The sequence below is a fragment of the Balaenoptera musculus genome, chromosome 11 (assembly GCF_009873245.2).
Source record: "Balaenoptera musculus isolate JJ_BM4_2016_0621 chromosome 11, mBalMus1.pri.v3, whole genome shotgun sequence".
Lineage (NCBI taxonomy): Eukaryota > Metazoa > Chordata > Mammalia > Artiodactyla > Balaenopteridae > Balaenoptera > Balaenoptera musculus.
In genome coordinates, this window is record NC_045795.1 from 25,421,634 (window position 1) to 25,437,908 (window position 16,275).

The 16,275-nt window shown below is 43.6% G+C and overlaps 1 protein-coding gene across 1 annotated transcript in view; it reads left to right on the plus strand.

Moving 5' to 3' along the window:
* The window catches only part of PKHD1 (PKHD1 ciliary IPT domain containing fibrocystin/polyductin), a 432,943-nt gene that overhangs the window by 16,009 nt on the left and 400,659 nt on the right, over positions 1-16,275 (plus strand). Inside the window, 12 exon segments of the mRNA XM_036869192.1 lie at positions 1,873-1,947; positions 2,936-3,000; positions 4,285-4,324; positions 5,180-5,250; positions 6,612-6,713; positions 7,514-7,609; positions 10,827-10,968; positions 12,928-13,042; positions 14,038-14,316; positions 15,408-15,497; positions 15,723-15,774; positions 15,777-15,812. Coding sequence (XP_036725087.1) covers positions 1,873-1,947; positions 2,936-3,000; positions 4,285-4,324; positions 5,180-5,250; positions 6,612-6,713; positions 7,514-7,609; positions 10,827-10,968; positions 12,928-13,042; positions 14,038-14,316; positions 15,408-15,497; positions 15,723-15,774; positions 15,777-15,812 — 1,163 coding nt within the window.

Here is a 16,275-nt window from a genome sequence, read left to right on the forward strand (position 1 = left end):
TTTCTTTCTTGATTCTTCCCCTTCTCCCTCTTGTTTCTCAGGCTGAAATAAATTTTTATAATGATGTGTGAACTCAAAAGACCACTATAACATCCTTGTTTGTTATACATCTGTGTATATAGAATTTCTGTTGGTGTGATAAGAGGAAAATGTGGAACAGGTACTGAAAGCCATTGAGTTATTTTTAAGATTTATTTTATTGAAGTATAGTTGATTTACAATATTGTGTTAATTTCTGCTGTACAGAAAAGTGATTCTGCTAATCCCAAACTCCCAATCCTTCCCTCTCCCACCTCTCCTCCCCTTTGACAACCACAAGTCTGTTCTTTATGTCTGTGAGTCTGTTTCTGTTTCGTAGATAAGTTCACTTGTGTCATATTTTAGATTCCACATATGAGTGACATCATATGTTATTTGTGAAAGCCATTGAGTTTTTAATGTTTTCTGGGAATGATTAGGATGCCAACATGACTTTTTTCATTGGAGACTTTTAAAGTGCAAAGTGGTACTAGTAAATCATCCTTGCCAGGGAGAGGGGAGGACAGGATGGAAAGTGTTGAAGTTGAGGTGTTTGTGGGAAGGAACTGCGGTTACTCAACATATGAAGCAATTATAGTGAGGATTTATAGGGTAGAAGGACCACAACTTCATTAGATGCTCTGTTGAGAGATGCTACATTCTGTGCCTAATATTTCCTCCACCCCTTGGACAGAATGGGGGGATCCTCATGTTCTGCTCCAAACCTTTGATTCTGTTCTAGTTGAAAAGAACGTGATTTGACAAACTTTCAGGATCTACATTTCTGGCATAAAATAATGGCCAGGGTATTCCCTGGTGGTCCAGTTGTTAGGACTCAGCACTTTCACTGCTGTGGCCCCGGTTGGATCCCTGGATGGGGAACTAAGATCCTGTAAGCCACATGGTGAAGCCAAAAAAAAAAAAAAAAAAAAAATACAGTAAATCCCCTACATATGAACCTTCAAGTTGCGAACTTTCAAAGATGCGAACGTGCATCTGGTTCCAGCAAGGAACCAGAACCTGTGCCATCAACGTCAGGTGTGAGTGAAATTGCAGCTTGCCCTCAGTCTCCTATTGCTGACAGTCCTTCAGCTCTACAGTCTCCCACCTCCTCTTCTTCCTCCAGTCAGTAACTCTTCTTGCCTGTTCACTCAATGCCAGCCCCTGTATGCCAGCTGTTGTACTGTACTGTAAGATTAAAAACGTTTTCTTTATTTTTTTGTGTTTGTTTTTTATGTATTATTTGTGTGAAAAGTATTATAAAAGTATTATAGTACAGTACTATATAGCTGATTGTGTTAGTTGGGGACCTAAGCTAACTTTGTTGGATTTAAGAACAAATTGGACTTACGGTTGCGCTCTTGGAAAGGAACTCGTTCGTATGTAGAGGACTTACTGTAATGGTCAACTTGTCTTGAACGGAAATTACTCTTCCTGTGGAGGACTGAAGCCCCAAGTACATCCTTGACGATATGCCATATTCAGTACTTGGTCCCATCACAGCCTTGGTCTGGGATACAGCCTTTGCAAGGGGGAACAAAGACACAAACTCCTCCATGGCTCTGTGTGAACCCAGTATAGCCAAGGAGGAGATGATGAAGATTTTTCAGGAAAGGGGCAGTGCTCCCTCTGTGGTGTGAAAGTGTGGGCCACAGACCAGTGTTATGCACCCTGCTCTTGGGCTGAGGGTCTGATTAAGCGTCTCCTTGGGGGACAGTCCCCAGTCACCTGCATTAATGCCCCATAAGTTCAGAGATGAATGTTCATAACAGTGTTTCCTCTGGGTTTTTCCAAGAATGTTTGTTGAGAGCATACACTCTTGACTTGTGTCTGTTGTTTCTATTTTGTATCCAGCCCATTGATGTTGGAAGCTCAGGGAGACAAATGGGTCACTCCTTGTTCCCTTGTAAACAGACAGACAGGATGCCGGTGAGTGCCTTTCTTGCCAACATGTATGCTTTTAGGTTCTCCCACATGGGCATAACACACACACACACACACACATACACACACACACACACATCTATTTTTAATATAAATCACCCATAACTGTTGACTGACTCATCTTTAGACTTCCTAGAAAAGACACAGTAATTGGTTCACAATGCAACTTGAAGTGGGTTCTGAAAGCTTTCTTGAAAACAAATATCTGATACTTACTAAGTGCTTACTGCATTAACGGTTTCACATTTAAGGCAGATAATAACCTTGTGAGTACATACGGTTATTAGTCTCACTTTACAGATGAGGAAACCAAGGCACAGAGAGGTTAAGTGACTTGTCCAATGTCTCACAAAGAGCAAGTGGCAGAGCTCGGGTTTCAACCTGGGCCCACTAACTAGCCTCCAAAGTTCATCCTCTTAACCACTATACTGTAACAACTAGCCAGAGAGAAAACAACTAACTTTTCAATATTCAGTTATTTATTTATTACAAGGAAAATTTAGAAAATGAGTGTCTATGTGCTTGTAGTTCAGATAACCAACATTTTGTTGGATTTTCACTTTCCTCTGGACTGAGTGGATTAACCTTCTATACACTATGGCTTAGCTTTTAGGACTAGCGTTTAGTAGAGCCAAATTCTATAATGTGGTTTCTTCCTGGTTTCTTATATTTGATTGCTCAGAATTGTCCTGTTTCAGTTCACATTTGCTAATAGATTTTTTTTTGGGGGGGGATAAGGATCTTGCTGTCCTTGTATAAAATAGATTTTGGAAAGAAAGGACCCAATGGAGATTAGGAGTAGGCAAAATTTTGTGTGTTTGACTGGTAGCATATGTATTGATGATAACTCTAGTTACAGTTTTGTTTTATTTTATTTTATTTATTTATTTTCTTTCCTGGCTAAAGAGCCAGAGCTTCTGAACTGAATTGTCTGGTAATTCTTACCTCTTACCTTTTTCGGTTCTTTCCCCAGCTATCCTATTCAGGAAGACCACGGTCTTGGGACTCTGCAGTGCCATGTGGAAGGCAACTACATTGGTCTGTTTGAGAAGTAACAGAATTTTAAAGTCTTTCTCTGTGTTGGAAAAAAACGATTTCAAGAATTGGTTCTCCTAAAAGGGAACCCTCCTGCACTGTTGGTGGGAGTGTAAATTGGTACAGCTACTATGAAGAACAGTATGGAGGTTCCTTAAAAAACTAAAAATAGAACTACCATATGACCCAGCAATCCCACTACTAGGCATATACCCTGAGAAAACCATAATTCAAAAAGAGTCATGTACCACAATGTTCATTGCAGCACTATTTACAATAGCCAGGACATGGAAGCAACCTAAATGCCCATCAACAGACGAATGGATAAAGAAGATGTGGCACATATATACAATGGAATACTACTCAGCCATAAAAATGAACGAAATTGAGTTATTTGTAGTGAGGTGGATGGACCTAGAGTCTGTCATACAGAGTGAAGTAAGTTAGAAAGAGAAAAACAAATACCGTATGCTAACGCATGTATATGTAATCTAAAAAAGACGGTACTGGTGAACCTAGTGGCAGGGCAGGAATAAGGACACAGACGTAGAGAATGGACTTGAGGACACAGGGGTGAAGCGGAAGCTGGGACAAAGTGAGAGAGTAGCATTGACATATATACACTACCAAATGTAAAATAAATAGCTAGTGGGAAGCAGCTGCACAGCACAGGGAGATCAGCTTAATGCTTTGTGATGACCTAGAGGGGTGGGATACGGAGGGTGGGAGGGAGACGCAAGTGGGAGGGGATATGGGGATATATGTATACATATAGCTGATTCACTTTGTTATACAGCAGAAACTAACACAACATTGTAAAGCAATTATACTCCAATAAAGACGAAAAAAAAAAAAGAATTCGTTCTCCTGAGGATGATAATAATAACTGCCATTTGCTGAGAACTCCCTGAGAGACACTACATGAAGCAACTTAAATATAAGCTAAATTAATACTCATGTATAAACCTGGAGGCTGGTGGAATTGTTTTTGCTTTACAGGTGAGAAAGTTGAACCTAGTAACCAGTGGAGCAGCATTTATCATGCTTGATCTAACTCCAAGCCTGCTCTTACCCGCTCTGTGCTTCTACATTTATCCTTTTATGGTTAGAAGTCACCATCGCTGATGGTGTGAGTCTGGAACGTGTTTATTTTGGGCACTGTTAAAGAAATTAAGGTGTGGGTGGTACCTTGGTGATCGCCAGAGTCCTTGGGTTTATGGTAGCAGTGACCTGGTCCAGGCAGTTTGTGCAGGTTCCTGTATTAATGTCTCTTTCTTTTTGTTACAGGCTCCCAGAATGTTAGTTTCTCAGTATTTAACAAAGGAAAGTAAGTAACTGGGAGGAAGCAAATTTATCTTTATCTTACACTATCTACTCTTTTGTCTTGCTTAGCTTCTTTAACCTTTTATAATGGAAAATTTTAAATGTACCCAAATAGAGTAGTGTAATAAAACCCCACATACACACTTGATTTTTTTTTTTAACCTGGGTGAATATAATTGTGTCCTATGCACTCATCCTGAAGCAATGTAAATGTTTCAGTGTGATAATGGTACAGAATTTGGGGAATTACTTCTTAAATAATTTCATAATACTGGAAATTTAAAACAGTGCAGTTCCATAAAATGCTTTGTATCATTCCAGGAAATGCCTTCTTCAAGATGGAAAGCGTCCAAATTTCATAGCGCTTTGGAGAGATCAATTAGGATTCTGGATTTCTGCTTGCCTTACCTCATGCTCTGACACTATGTACTTTGTCAGTGTTTTCCTGAAAAGGGCATTGTCTAGCTGATATTAATTTCATTGTGAAGATAGTGACACAGCCCAAAGTAGAGAGATTTGCTCTTTGTCTCTCTCTGTCGCTGTCTCTCTTTTAGGAAGGACTAAAACTAATATCTGTTGAGTATCTTCCACAGGCCAGCTCCATACCAGGTCCTTTCACATTCATTATTCCATTTAACGCTAGTCACACTCTGTAAAGTAAGTATTATTATTCCCATATAATTTTCTAGATCAGAAAACAAACTTTGCCCCATTCGTATTCTCTAGTCATCAAAGGGAGCTGGTATCTGAATAGCTTTAAAGATCACTAAAGTTAGTGATCTTCCTTTCAGGCAATCAATTTAAAAAATGTAATCCCAGATGCAGTTTTCATCCAAAACACAATTTTGTCTTTTTGAAGGTCAATGGTACACAAGGATGCATGGCTGGTCAGTGCTAAGCAGGACCTTTTCTTGTACCAGACGTATTCAGGTACCATTTCCCTTCATTGTGTATTTCTCACCCCTCCCCTCACTCGGCCCTGGATCTTGAACCCTCCGTCCCTTCTTCCTGGCCATTTCTCTATGACCATTAACACCTGAAGCTGTCCCTGAAGTCATGGATAGCCCTTTGGTTTTGTATGAGAATAGGTTGCTTGTGTGAGTGTCCACTTTCGTTGCTATATTAAAAGAGGCTTGATCATAGATTTTTATACAAAGTCTAGGGATATAGACAATAAAAGAAAGGGGAGTCATCCTTGTTTTATGTTCTAAAAAAGTAACAGAAAAGAGATGGCACTGAAAAATCTAAAGCACATCTTTGCAGTTATTTTAACGTCTCATCTCTGAGCATTCATTCAACAATTTATGACTTGCTGATACAGATGCTAGGTTTGTGTATTCCTATCTGATGAGTAAATCTTCATACAAAAAAAATCTGAAAACTGGAAACTTGTATGAAATTGTGAACTCAGTCCAGTAGTAGAAAGCTGGCTACTGAATATGCGTGCTAGATTCTCAGCTTGAATACAGTCCCAAAACCACTTAAAAAATGTCTGTGAGGTTAGTTCAGATTCCAGAGGCAGCAGAGTCTACCTTTGCCAAAAGTGCAAGAAATTTCCTAAGTCACGGGGCCAATGCCATTCACTCTCTAGGTAGACTACCTCTGTCAAAGCTGAATTTTGACCCTTGGTTTTATTTTGAAGTGGTAACCATTCATAATTAGCCTCTTTGTACCTTCAGTTTATCAGAGAACACGACTACTCATTCCCCTTGCGGGGATGAAACTTAGAACTCTCCGTTTGATCATAGGAGGGGGAAGGATCAGAAAAAGTTAAATTCTTGGGGATTTGTGGCATATGACAGTGTAACTCATTCTTTTGCTTAGAGCGAATTGCAGACTCATATGGGTAAATTGAGACCTTGCCTGGTGCATCCAGATTTGATTCCTCCATAAAGTATAACCTACTGTTCTGTGATATGTAAACAGTGGTCAGGAGACAGAGTTCCTAAGAAAGCATCATGGTACACAGGGACTTGAGGTCAGGAGACAGAGTTCCTAAGAAAGCATCATGGTATGCAGGGACTTTTGCTGATAGCATGAGTGACTGCATTTCCCATTCCTTTCAAATATTGATCCTGTATAATATATATTATTATCCATATTGTTATATGTGAATCCTTTTCTTATTATATGCACTTTTAAATGACTATTACTAGAAAAAAATTACAACTGTTGCTGGTCTTAGAAAGTTAAAGTAAGAAATAAATTATGGATAGCTTCTATGATTATATTATTATCTGGCTCACATCCTGGTTTATATCTGGAAGCTTACTTTTTTTTCCCTCTTGCAGAAATACTATCTGTGTTTCCAGAAACTGGGAGCCTTGGGGGAAGAACAGACATCACAATTACAGGGGACTTCTTTGACAATCCTGCCCAGGTTACCATTGCAGGTAACTAAGTTGAAATGGCTGAGAAGAGTTCATAGATTTAAATGCCATAGGAGATTATGTATCTCTTACGGCCTGGAGAGGATGGGGGGAAGCAATATTTGCCTCTTCCGACTCATCATGGGACCCTGTTCTGAGGTCTTTGACCTGTGTTTGAGGCTGCAGGGGTTGGGGGGTGTTTTGGTCCTGCAGCTTGGCAAACATGTAACAGAAATAGGGTGTCCTGCTTCAGACACACTCACAACTCATGGGCAAGTCCCTCAGGTGTCCCCATCTTGGGAGGGAAGAGAAGGAAAAGCACAGCTGCATCTTCACAAAGGTCTACTCCTTCTAAAAGGCGACCCCTCTCCCTCCCCTTAGCTCTGTCTGAATAAGTAAGAATGGGCAGGCTTTTGCTATGCAGATTCTTCTGGAATGCCCCCTTAGCAAACCCTTTTGTGGAGAACATGTCTAGAACCTTTTGTTCTGCCTAGTGGGATGCTCCTCTAGTTGGTGACACCAAGGATGCAGGAAAATATCCTCACACTCTCCTGTCAGTTCCTCTCCCCAGCTCAATTCATCTCCAGTGAACGACATGGCAAGGCATTTTCTTCCTGATTATTGTGAGCAGCCCCGTGTTCCACTGCTCTGCACTCCCCCTTTCTTGCCTCCTTCCATTGAGGTGACAACTTTCTCTCTACTCTCCACTTCTGGCCCTTTGCCTTGGAACAGGAGCCTGTCTACCTCAGTGTGGTCCTCTGTCCTGCCACATCTATATCTCCATTGATATTGACATCTGTATCTAATTTAAATGTTCCCCTCAGGCATCCTGTGTGATATTAGACACGTGTCTCCCAGGAGGATTGAGTGCACCACCAGAGCTCCAGGTAAAGGTGCAAGACTCTCTGCTCCTCAGGCAGGTAAGGAAGTCTCCACGGCTGGTCTATGATATGTGGTCAGTCTCAGCTGTTTGACTGGCTGCTCAGTGAGCCCTGGGTCCTGAGTCAGAGCTTTCATTTCAGAGAGGCTCTTAGCTTTACTCAGATGCTTGGCAACACCCTGCACTCCTAGCCCCAGCCAGCAGAATGACCAATGCGGTTCAGTGGAAACCATGATCCAGGAAGCCAAACTGCCATCAAGATGTTGCTATAGTGACTGGTGGAAACCCCTGAGCCGCCCCTCCATCCTCTGGGTCAGTTGCCCTCCTGCCCACTATTTAAGAAGACAGAGCTTCAGACCATGTCTTCTATGTTCATAGGACAGCTTTAGACGAGGCGGAGGGTGGGGTGCAATGGGGTGCATTTTAATGTTGTTTCTTCTCCCCTGTGGGCACTGTCTGCTACTCTGAAAAGTAGAGATGTATTGTGATGGGGCCACTAGGTTACCCCTGAAGTGGGCAGAAATGGAGGGGGCAAGGGGACAGGTTCCACCTGGCCTTCTGTGTTTGTTTAAACCTTCTACTCCACGGCTGCAGATTGCAAGTGCACCGCGGGAGCACTCTTCTGGAAAGCGTTAGAACAGGAGCTCAGGCTTAGTTAGGGACGAAGGGCAGTTGGCGTGTTGGGCAGCCTGAATCACAGGCTGCCAGTTGGGAGCCCTATGTGCCCCGCAAGGGCTGTCTTCACCGTTAATCCACAGGCAGGGAGCTCATCTGAATCTCATCAGGGGAGAAACCTTTCTAAAGAAAGGCCATTCAGGTGTGAAAACACATGCAAAGCTTTAGCTGGGAATTCTCCAGGTTCCCGATCTGCGGTTTTTACTCAGGGAAAGCTCCCATCCAAGGAAACAAAACTACTGTATGAAGCAAGTGATGGAGAGAATGCGTTTCTAGAGTCAGGAAAGAGGGCGCCTGCTCTAGCTACTGGCGTTGCGGTAGAGGAATTTCCTGAACACAGCTTTTCTTGATGGTTGATAACGTCCTTTCTGAAGCGCTTTTGAAATTCCTTCCATGGAAGTGTGATGAGGCGGGGCGTGCGCGCAGCTGTTTAGCAGACTATCGCGAGACCCTTCGTGCGAGACCTTTAGTGCGAGGCAGTGAGAGGTTCGGCCCTGTCAGCGGCGGGTCTCGTGGTGGTCCGTGGGGCAGAGTGCGGTGAGAGGAGGATCTCGGCCTTCTCCCTGCGGCCCTCCAGGCCCTGTGGCCTTGGGCCGGTGGGTGAGCTGGGGGGCCCCGGGGCAGGCTGAGGGCTGTGTCCTGCAGGGCTCCAGAGACCTCGCCTCGGCCGCGCGCTGGCCGGGCCCAGGCCTTGAGGCGGCAGCGAACCTCTCCCCTCTCCCCACCTCTGTGACCTAATGACAGTGGCAGTCTCCAGGGGTCCCAGTCTGAGGGACCCCGGCCCCCGTTTGGGCAGCCTTAGGAGCCTGAGGGCAGGCTGGGTCCTGGGCGTCTGGCTCCCTCAGTGGTGATGGCTGGGCGGGGTCTGGGGACCTGGCCCTGAGGGTGCCGCCAGCTGAGAGCTGCCTCGTCAGACGGGCTGGGTGCTGGACGAACCCTTCCGGGCAGGATAACCAGCGCACCAAGGGGCCGCCTCCTCCTAGCCTGGGCTTGGACCTCGGAGGGAGAAGGTTGAGCCTTGGGACCTTGCCCTTTCTTGTCAGAACAGAGAATAACATTTGTTTGGTAGAGATGTACAGGAACATCGTTACTTGACCGTGACCTGACTTCAAGAACAAAGGATCTGACACCAAGTAGTTTGCAACAAATAACCGCGCCCCTCCCTCACCTTTCCTATAAAAGGGCTTTGCTGAAGGCTTTCGGGGAGTTTGGGTTTTTTTTTTTTTTTTAAGGCATGAGCCACCCCTCTCCTTGCATGGCCCTGCAATAAACCTTCCTCTACTCCAGACTCCGAAGTTTTGGTATTGTTTGCCCTCACTGTGTTGGGCGCACGGACTTGTGTTCCGTAACAGAAGGACAAAAGATCATGTACTGCAGTGGTTCTCAATGGCCTGCAGGGGGCACTTGTCAATGTTTGGTCCTTACACCTGGGATGGTGGTGCTACTGCCCTCTAGTGGGTAGAGGCTGGAAGTGCTGCTAAACATCCTTCAATGCACAGGACAGCCCTCACAACGGAGTTACCCAGCCCCAAATATCAATACTGCTGAGGTTAAGAAACCTCAAATAGTATGTTAAAATATGCTCTTATTTTTATGCTCATTCCTTATCTGTTTTCCCTTCTTAGGATTTAACAAGGAATAACAGTAGTTTAAAATAATAATAACTACCCTAGCTATCCTTTATTGAGTACTTACTATATTTCAGGCTCTTTGTGTATATATTTTAAACTCCCTTAGTCTTTTTCCCCCCAGAATTGTCAAACTGACTTTATTTCTCTCCCCAGCTTTACTGTGATATAATTGACATATAACTCAGCTCCCTTAGTCTTTAGTGCAGTGTCTCTGTTTACTATTGGCCCCACTTTGATGAAGGAGAAAACGAAGGCATGAAGCAATTTGCTCAAAGCTACACATCGACTAAGTGGCAGAGCTGGACTCTGAACGCACCCATGTGTGATTCCAGAGCTTTTACCCTCACCCCAATTAGTAGCCAATATTGATTGCACATAGGCCTTTGGTCTCAGGGTTTGTTTAATATAAAACACAAATGAATAAGTACGACATCATTTAGAATGTTATGTAATAGCAGCCTGTCACGTGATTTGCTCCATGGCTACGAATTGAGGCCATGACCTGTGAAAAATTTAAGGATTGCCAAATTTCTGGGACCCAGGGTTTTAGGGGATAGAATTCCCAAGCTGAACTGAACATTAAAAGAGACTGAAGTCCAGTCCTGGCTTCACGAGCTTTCATTTGCTCTTTTACATTTTCTCGTATCCAGACACTCCCATTAAAAAGAGCTCCTTCGTCTTTTCTGGTCCTCTGAGAATATTTCCCCTTACCACTCCTTGTCAAGTCTCTCCTTCCAAGAGCTTAAATCCTACATCAAGCAGTAGTTTCCACTTTCTAGAACATTTGTATTATCTATAGAACATCTCACATGGCTACTCCATCTGTGTCTCAGTTGACTCACCTTCTAGATAGTTCCTGGATCATCTTCACTCTGTAATCTGTAGTAAAGCAGTTCCCCTGCTTGGGGGAGAAGTGCCCTCTGATGTTTATGAGGCTTACATGTCTTACAGGCAATCGAGGGCTTCTCTTTGAAGTTGGAGACGCGGCTGAGGGCTTGGATCTGACAGAAGCCACCCCTGGGTACAGATGGCAGATTGTCCCTAATGCCAGCTCTCCGTTTGGATTTTGGTCAAAGGAAGGGCAACCTTTCAGGTATGTTGTAGGAAAAGTGAGGGTCCATATCACAAGTGTCTCTACTGGCCTAGGTGAGGCTAGGAGACAGGTAAGTAAGCAACGAGATTTCCAGGGGAAAATTTAAAATATCTACTAATTCAACAGCAACAAAGTTTGACCACTGTTCTCAGCTGGTGTTGGTTATGCTTGTGGACCACAGGCCCTTTATGGGTACTCACTAAATTTTGATCAATAGGTAAAATTTATATTTTCTACAGCTTAGTTTGAAATCTGTTTTGGGGAGGACTATTCATCAGAACATTGAGCCGGGTAGTCTAGGAAGCTTGGTAGAGAGCAGGGCAAAACTTGCCGCAGGAACGTGGTTAAGAGGTGAAACTAATATCTGGATGATACTAAAGAAAGACTCGAGAATTTGCCCTTTGGGCATATGAGGGAGCAGAGGCTGGGCAGCCAACAGTTCTGTGGGAACAATTATCCAGTGCCAAAGGTCAACCAGATGGCTGGTATAATAGCAGGGGAAACTCCAGTGGGCTCTGGAGACATTGTTTTATGTAGTGGTGACTGCAGTGTGATAAAGTTTTTCCTGCTTAGTTTAGTTTTGTCTTTTTAATCCCTTCAAGGATGTGGCCAAAATTTCTCAGATTTTAATGTGGGCTTAAAAATATAGAAAGTTAGAGAATTGTGGAGACACAGTGTGCTCTAAGGTGTGGATTCAGGTGACTGAATCCTTTAGGTGTGATGGATCTCTTCTCCTTTTGAAACTCTTCTCAAAGAGGTTGGTCATGACTCCTGAGTGTGAATTCCAGCCAACCTGTGACCTCTTTCAAGGATTTGGCCATTTTATTGAACTTCTCTTTCTTTCTTTTTTTCTTTTTGGCCGTGCCGCACGTATGAGGGAACTTAGTTCCCCAGTCAGGGACTGAACCCGTGCCCCCCTGCAGTGGAAGCACGGAGTCTTAACCACTGGACTGCCAGAGAAGTCCCTTGGCTATTTAAAACTTCAATTCAATTATGAAATGGAAGGCTTTGTTCTCTGTTCAGGGAATTTCAGACATTGAAAAAACCAAGTAGGGAAGGAAATCTGAACAGAGTAGAGTTTCTGTTGTCTTGGAAGCCATACTAATTAGATATCTACCACCAGTATACATGGGTTTTAAAGTGGCAATATATATATATATATATTTTTTTTTTTGTGGCACCTAGTACTGCGTCTTTGTCATAGTTTTTGAGGCTCATCAATAATGTTCAAAGGAAAACCTTTCAGCTATATTCGGTGTGTGCAGGAGTGTCAAGGCGAGTCAGGCCACCTCAAAAGACAAAAGAACATTTGGACTGTCTGGTATGAACTGTAGGGTATGTCTTCTAATTGCCATTTCGAGGAGCCACAAACCAGACAGTAACTCTTTCCATTCTTTCTGCCATTCGTTTCTATAAAAATTCAAAATTTTTAAATGAAAAAAACTGAAATATTTATTGATTTGAAAAATTATGATAACGATGGACCTTTACATAGTTACTTTCAAACTATTAACAGAAAAGATTCTGGTATTCTTGGTATCTAGACCAAATCAGCGCAAACTCTGACTGGTGATCTCTCTTTACTTGTAATAATGGAATAATATTTACTATTGATTGAGTTCCTACCGTGCACCAGGCCTGCACTGGCTGTGTTAGGTGAGTGATCTCAGCTAAGCCTCCAGGCCAAACCTGCGCTGCGACTACGACGTTCTCCAAAGACGACAGGAACTGCTCAGGGAGTTGTGCCAGTGCAAAGAGATGGGCTGAGATACTGAGCCAAGGCAAGCACCACAGGAAAAGCTGCATCCAGAGGGCTTTTGGCCAAATACATGACACAAGAGTCAGGTGTTTCCTCCTCATTACCATAAAGACAAACAAGGTCCAAGGGCACCATTTTTGGGTCGCTGATTCCGGACTTGGTTGCCCTCACTTCTTTCTCTGTGTTCCTCTGCTTTCCAGAGCACGGCTCAGTGGGTTCTTTGTGGCCCCAGAGACAAATAATTACACTTTCTGGATCCAGGCTGACAACCAGGCTTCCCTGTATTTCAGTCAGTTGGAGGACCCGAGGACCAAGGTATACACCTCCATCTCGTTTTCCTTCTTCTGGTCCCCAGTCCTTAACTCCTGAAAAAAACCCAAAAAATCACAATGAAAGCTCTCATGTTCTACTGATAGTTGTAACATGCCATTAAGCAACCAGAGATTTTTAACGTTTTGTTTTTTTGTGTGTGTGAGGTTTATTTTTTTATTAAAGTTTTTTTAAAAAATTGAGATATAATTGACATGATTTTAATTGTTGAAAAAGGGCTTGGCTGAATGTGTTGGCATGTTTATTGAGGTCTTACTGTAAGCTGGGCATTATGCTACAGCTGTTATACACCTTGTTTCTAACCTTCACAGCATCTTGTGAGCTATGTCTCTTTATCTCTGTTTTCCAGATAAGGGCAATGAGGCTTAGAAGGATTGTATGGCCAGTCCAGGGCCACTGGGAGAGTAAGAGGCATATTAAGAATTCAAACCAAGATTTGTCTGACTCCAAAACTTGCATCTTTACCACTAATTCTGGGTAGGGATGTAGTTAGTTTTATGCAGGAAATTTCTGATCAGCTTTGAAGGATAAGAAAAAGTGTTTTAACAAACAGCCAAAATTAACTAGTGCCATTGACAAAGAAACACAGTATTTCATCTCAAATGATGAATATACTTCTATGAAATTGCTTTGGTAGTTGGCTAGAGAAACATCATAGATTTTGATGCAGTCAAGTAACATTTAGGTTTCTCAGAGGACTTCATACAACTTTACCCACAGCATCATGTAAAGCTAGGGTTTCAGGTTATCTGTTTCAGCTCTGAACATGGACCATCCAGCCTCATCTGAACACTATGTAATTGAGAAAGAGAGAGAGAAGAACGGCTGGAGAAACATACACAGGCACAGGTCCTAACTTGTTGGAAAAGGCAGACCAGCCCCCAAATCCCTGTTAAGTAGCTGTCTAGACACTTGCTGTTTGAAAAAGAGAGACCCAGAAGCTTCATAGTGCTGGTCCTGATGTGTTGCTTGGGGTGCAGGTGAAAGTGGCCTCCATCACAGTGGGCACTGCTGACTGGTTTGACTCCTGGGAGCAGAATGGGAGTGAAGAGACCTGGCAACAGAAGAGCCCCAAGCTGGAGCTGCTCGGGGGAGCTAGGTACTACCTGGAAGCAGAGCATCGAGGGAGAGCCCCCAGCAGCGGGCTGAGAATTGGTGTCCAGATCCATAACACCTGGCTGAATCCCGAGGTGGTCAGCACGTACCTCCGGGAGAAGCATCAGATCCGAGCCCGGGCCCAGAGACTTCCGGAAATCCAGGTCTCCGTGTCTTCCCTGTCCCATGGGGTTAGGTTCAGGGGGTGAACTCTGCAACGAATATAGTCCTGCCTAGTGGAAGGATCGCTGGCTGGGAGCCAGGAGACTTGAGCCATGGTGCTAACTCTGCTGCCAGAGAGATAGGGTATCCATCCAATAGGCTTGAGAGGACTTTAAAAAAAATGCAGAGTCTTGTTGTTGAGATGCCCTGATTTATGGACTTAGTTTCAGGCATTTAAGTTCCTGGTAAATCTTCCTTTGGAAACATATTCCCCAGAGAGGAGATAAGGTCATCCTAACACCCACTCCCGTGTATGCATGCCTGTGAGCGTACACATACGAGATTTCATAGCTTTTTGACCCATTTGGGTCCCATTTCCCTGTATAGTGAGTTTTCTAAGTCTGCTTTGTAAGGGTCAGGGCCTTTGGTCTCTTGGTTGTGCCCCATATTTTGGTTGAACAAGTTTGGTGTGCTTTCTTTTTTTAATTGAAATATAGTTGATTTACCGTGTTGTGTTTAGTGTACTTTTTGTTGTCCACTTTTTGGTGTACAAGGATGACTCAATATGGACTGTGCCTCTTAAAGCTTACGGTGTAATAGTAAAACATGCAGATAAAGAACCACAGAGCAAAGGAGAAAACAAGTAATATAAGATGATAGGTGTCACCCCATTGCAAAAGTGTGATGTGCCCAGCAGGGAATGCAGTGGAAGCAAAGCAGAGGCTGAATCAGCCTCTGAGAGGGTGTGACACGCATGGGGCTGCTTCTCCCTCCCAGGCCACCCCTGGGAGGGAGCTTGGTGAGAAGGGCTGAGAGTGGGCCCTTCAGTGGTGAAATTTAGGTGTCACATTCTAAAGAGAAGGAGGGGGGCAGGCATCAATGGGGAGATAGACATGTATATTCTTCCAAGAAAAGTTTTCATTACATGATGACACTTGTGTTCTCCAGATAGTTCTAGAAGATAGTGAGTTTAAAAATTGAAATTGTAATAAAAAGGAAATAGCAAGCCAGGGAGGTGTGTCCTGTGTTTCTAGGTTGTCTCCCTGGTTCAATGAGCACATGTTCTTTAATCCCGTCCCTCTTGACTTTTCAGATGCTGATGGTGTCTGGCACAGGGAACTTCTTCCTTACCTGGGACAATGTCTCTAGCCAGCCAATCCCTGCAAATGCCACGGCCCATCAGGTGGGAACCTTCTTCACTTAAGCAGAGGTGGGGGAAGTAAAGGTGGTCTTTTCTGCCATGGTAGGAACTCCTGGTTGTTTTTCTTTCTTTCTTTTTTTGGCCACACTGTGTGGCTTGTGGGATCTTAGTTCCCCCATCAGGGATCGAACCTGGGCCCTCAGCTGTGAGAGTGCCGAGTCCTAACCACTAGACCTCCAGGGAATTCCCTGTTTTTCTTTTTAACAGATTCAAGCAGCCCTTGAGGAGTTACTTGCAGTTAAATGCAAACTGGAACCCCTTCAGCGAACATCCTACTCCGGCTGGGATTCGAACAAGGTATGATCTCTGGTTTGACAAATTCTGACCCTCTTTTTTCCTCCTTGTCTTCTTTCTTTCTTTCTCTTCTTTTTTTTCTGTCAAGGGGAACAATCTTCATTTCCTCTCCCAGGTGACTCTGTTAAGAGTCAAATGAAAATATGGAAACTGGATTCGGACCCTGAGTGCTTGGGAGGGAGCTGTTTGGTGTGGGAATCAGAGAAGAAAGGCATCCCTCCGAGCTGTCAGGTGGAGCAGAGTTAGAAACCAAGGGTGCTGGGGAGCTGGAATGAGGAACTGTGTCTCATGCCGTACAGTGGGAAGCAGGCAACAGACGTAGCAGGGAAACAGCAAAACAGTGCAAATCTTGTTCAATTCAAATTGCATCTCAAGTAAAGGAATTATACATAAGACAGTAATCTAACAAATTCTAAAAATGTGAGGGTATGTTTAAAAATACTAAGGTGAACTAAGTTACAGTCAA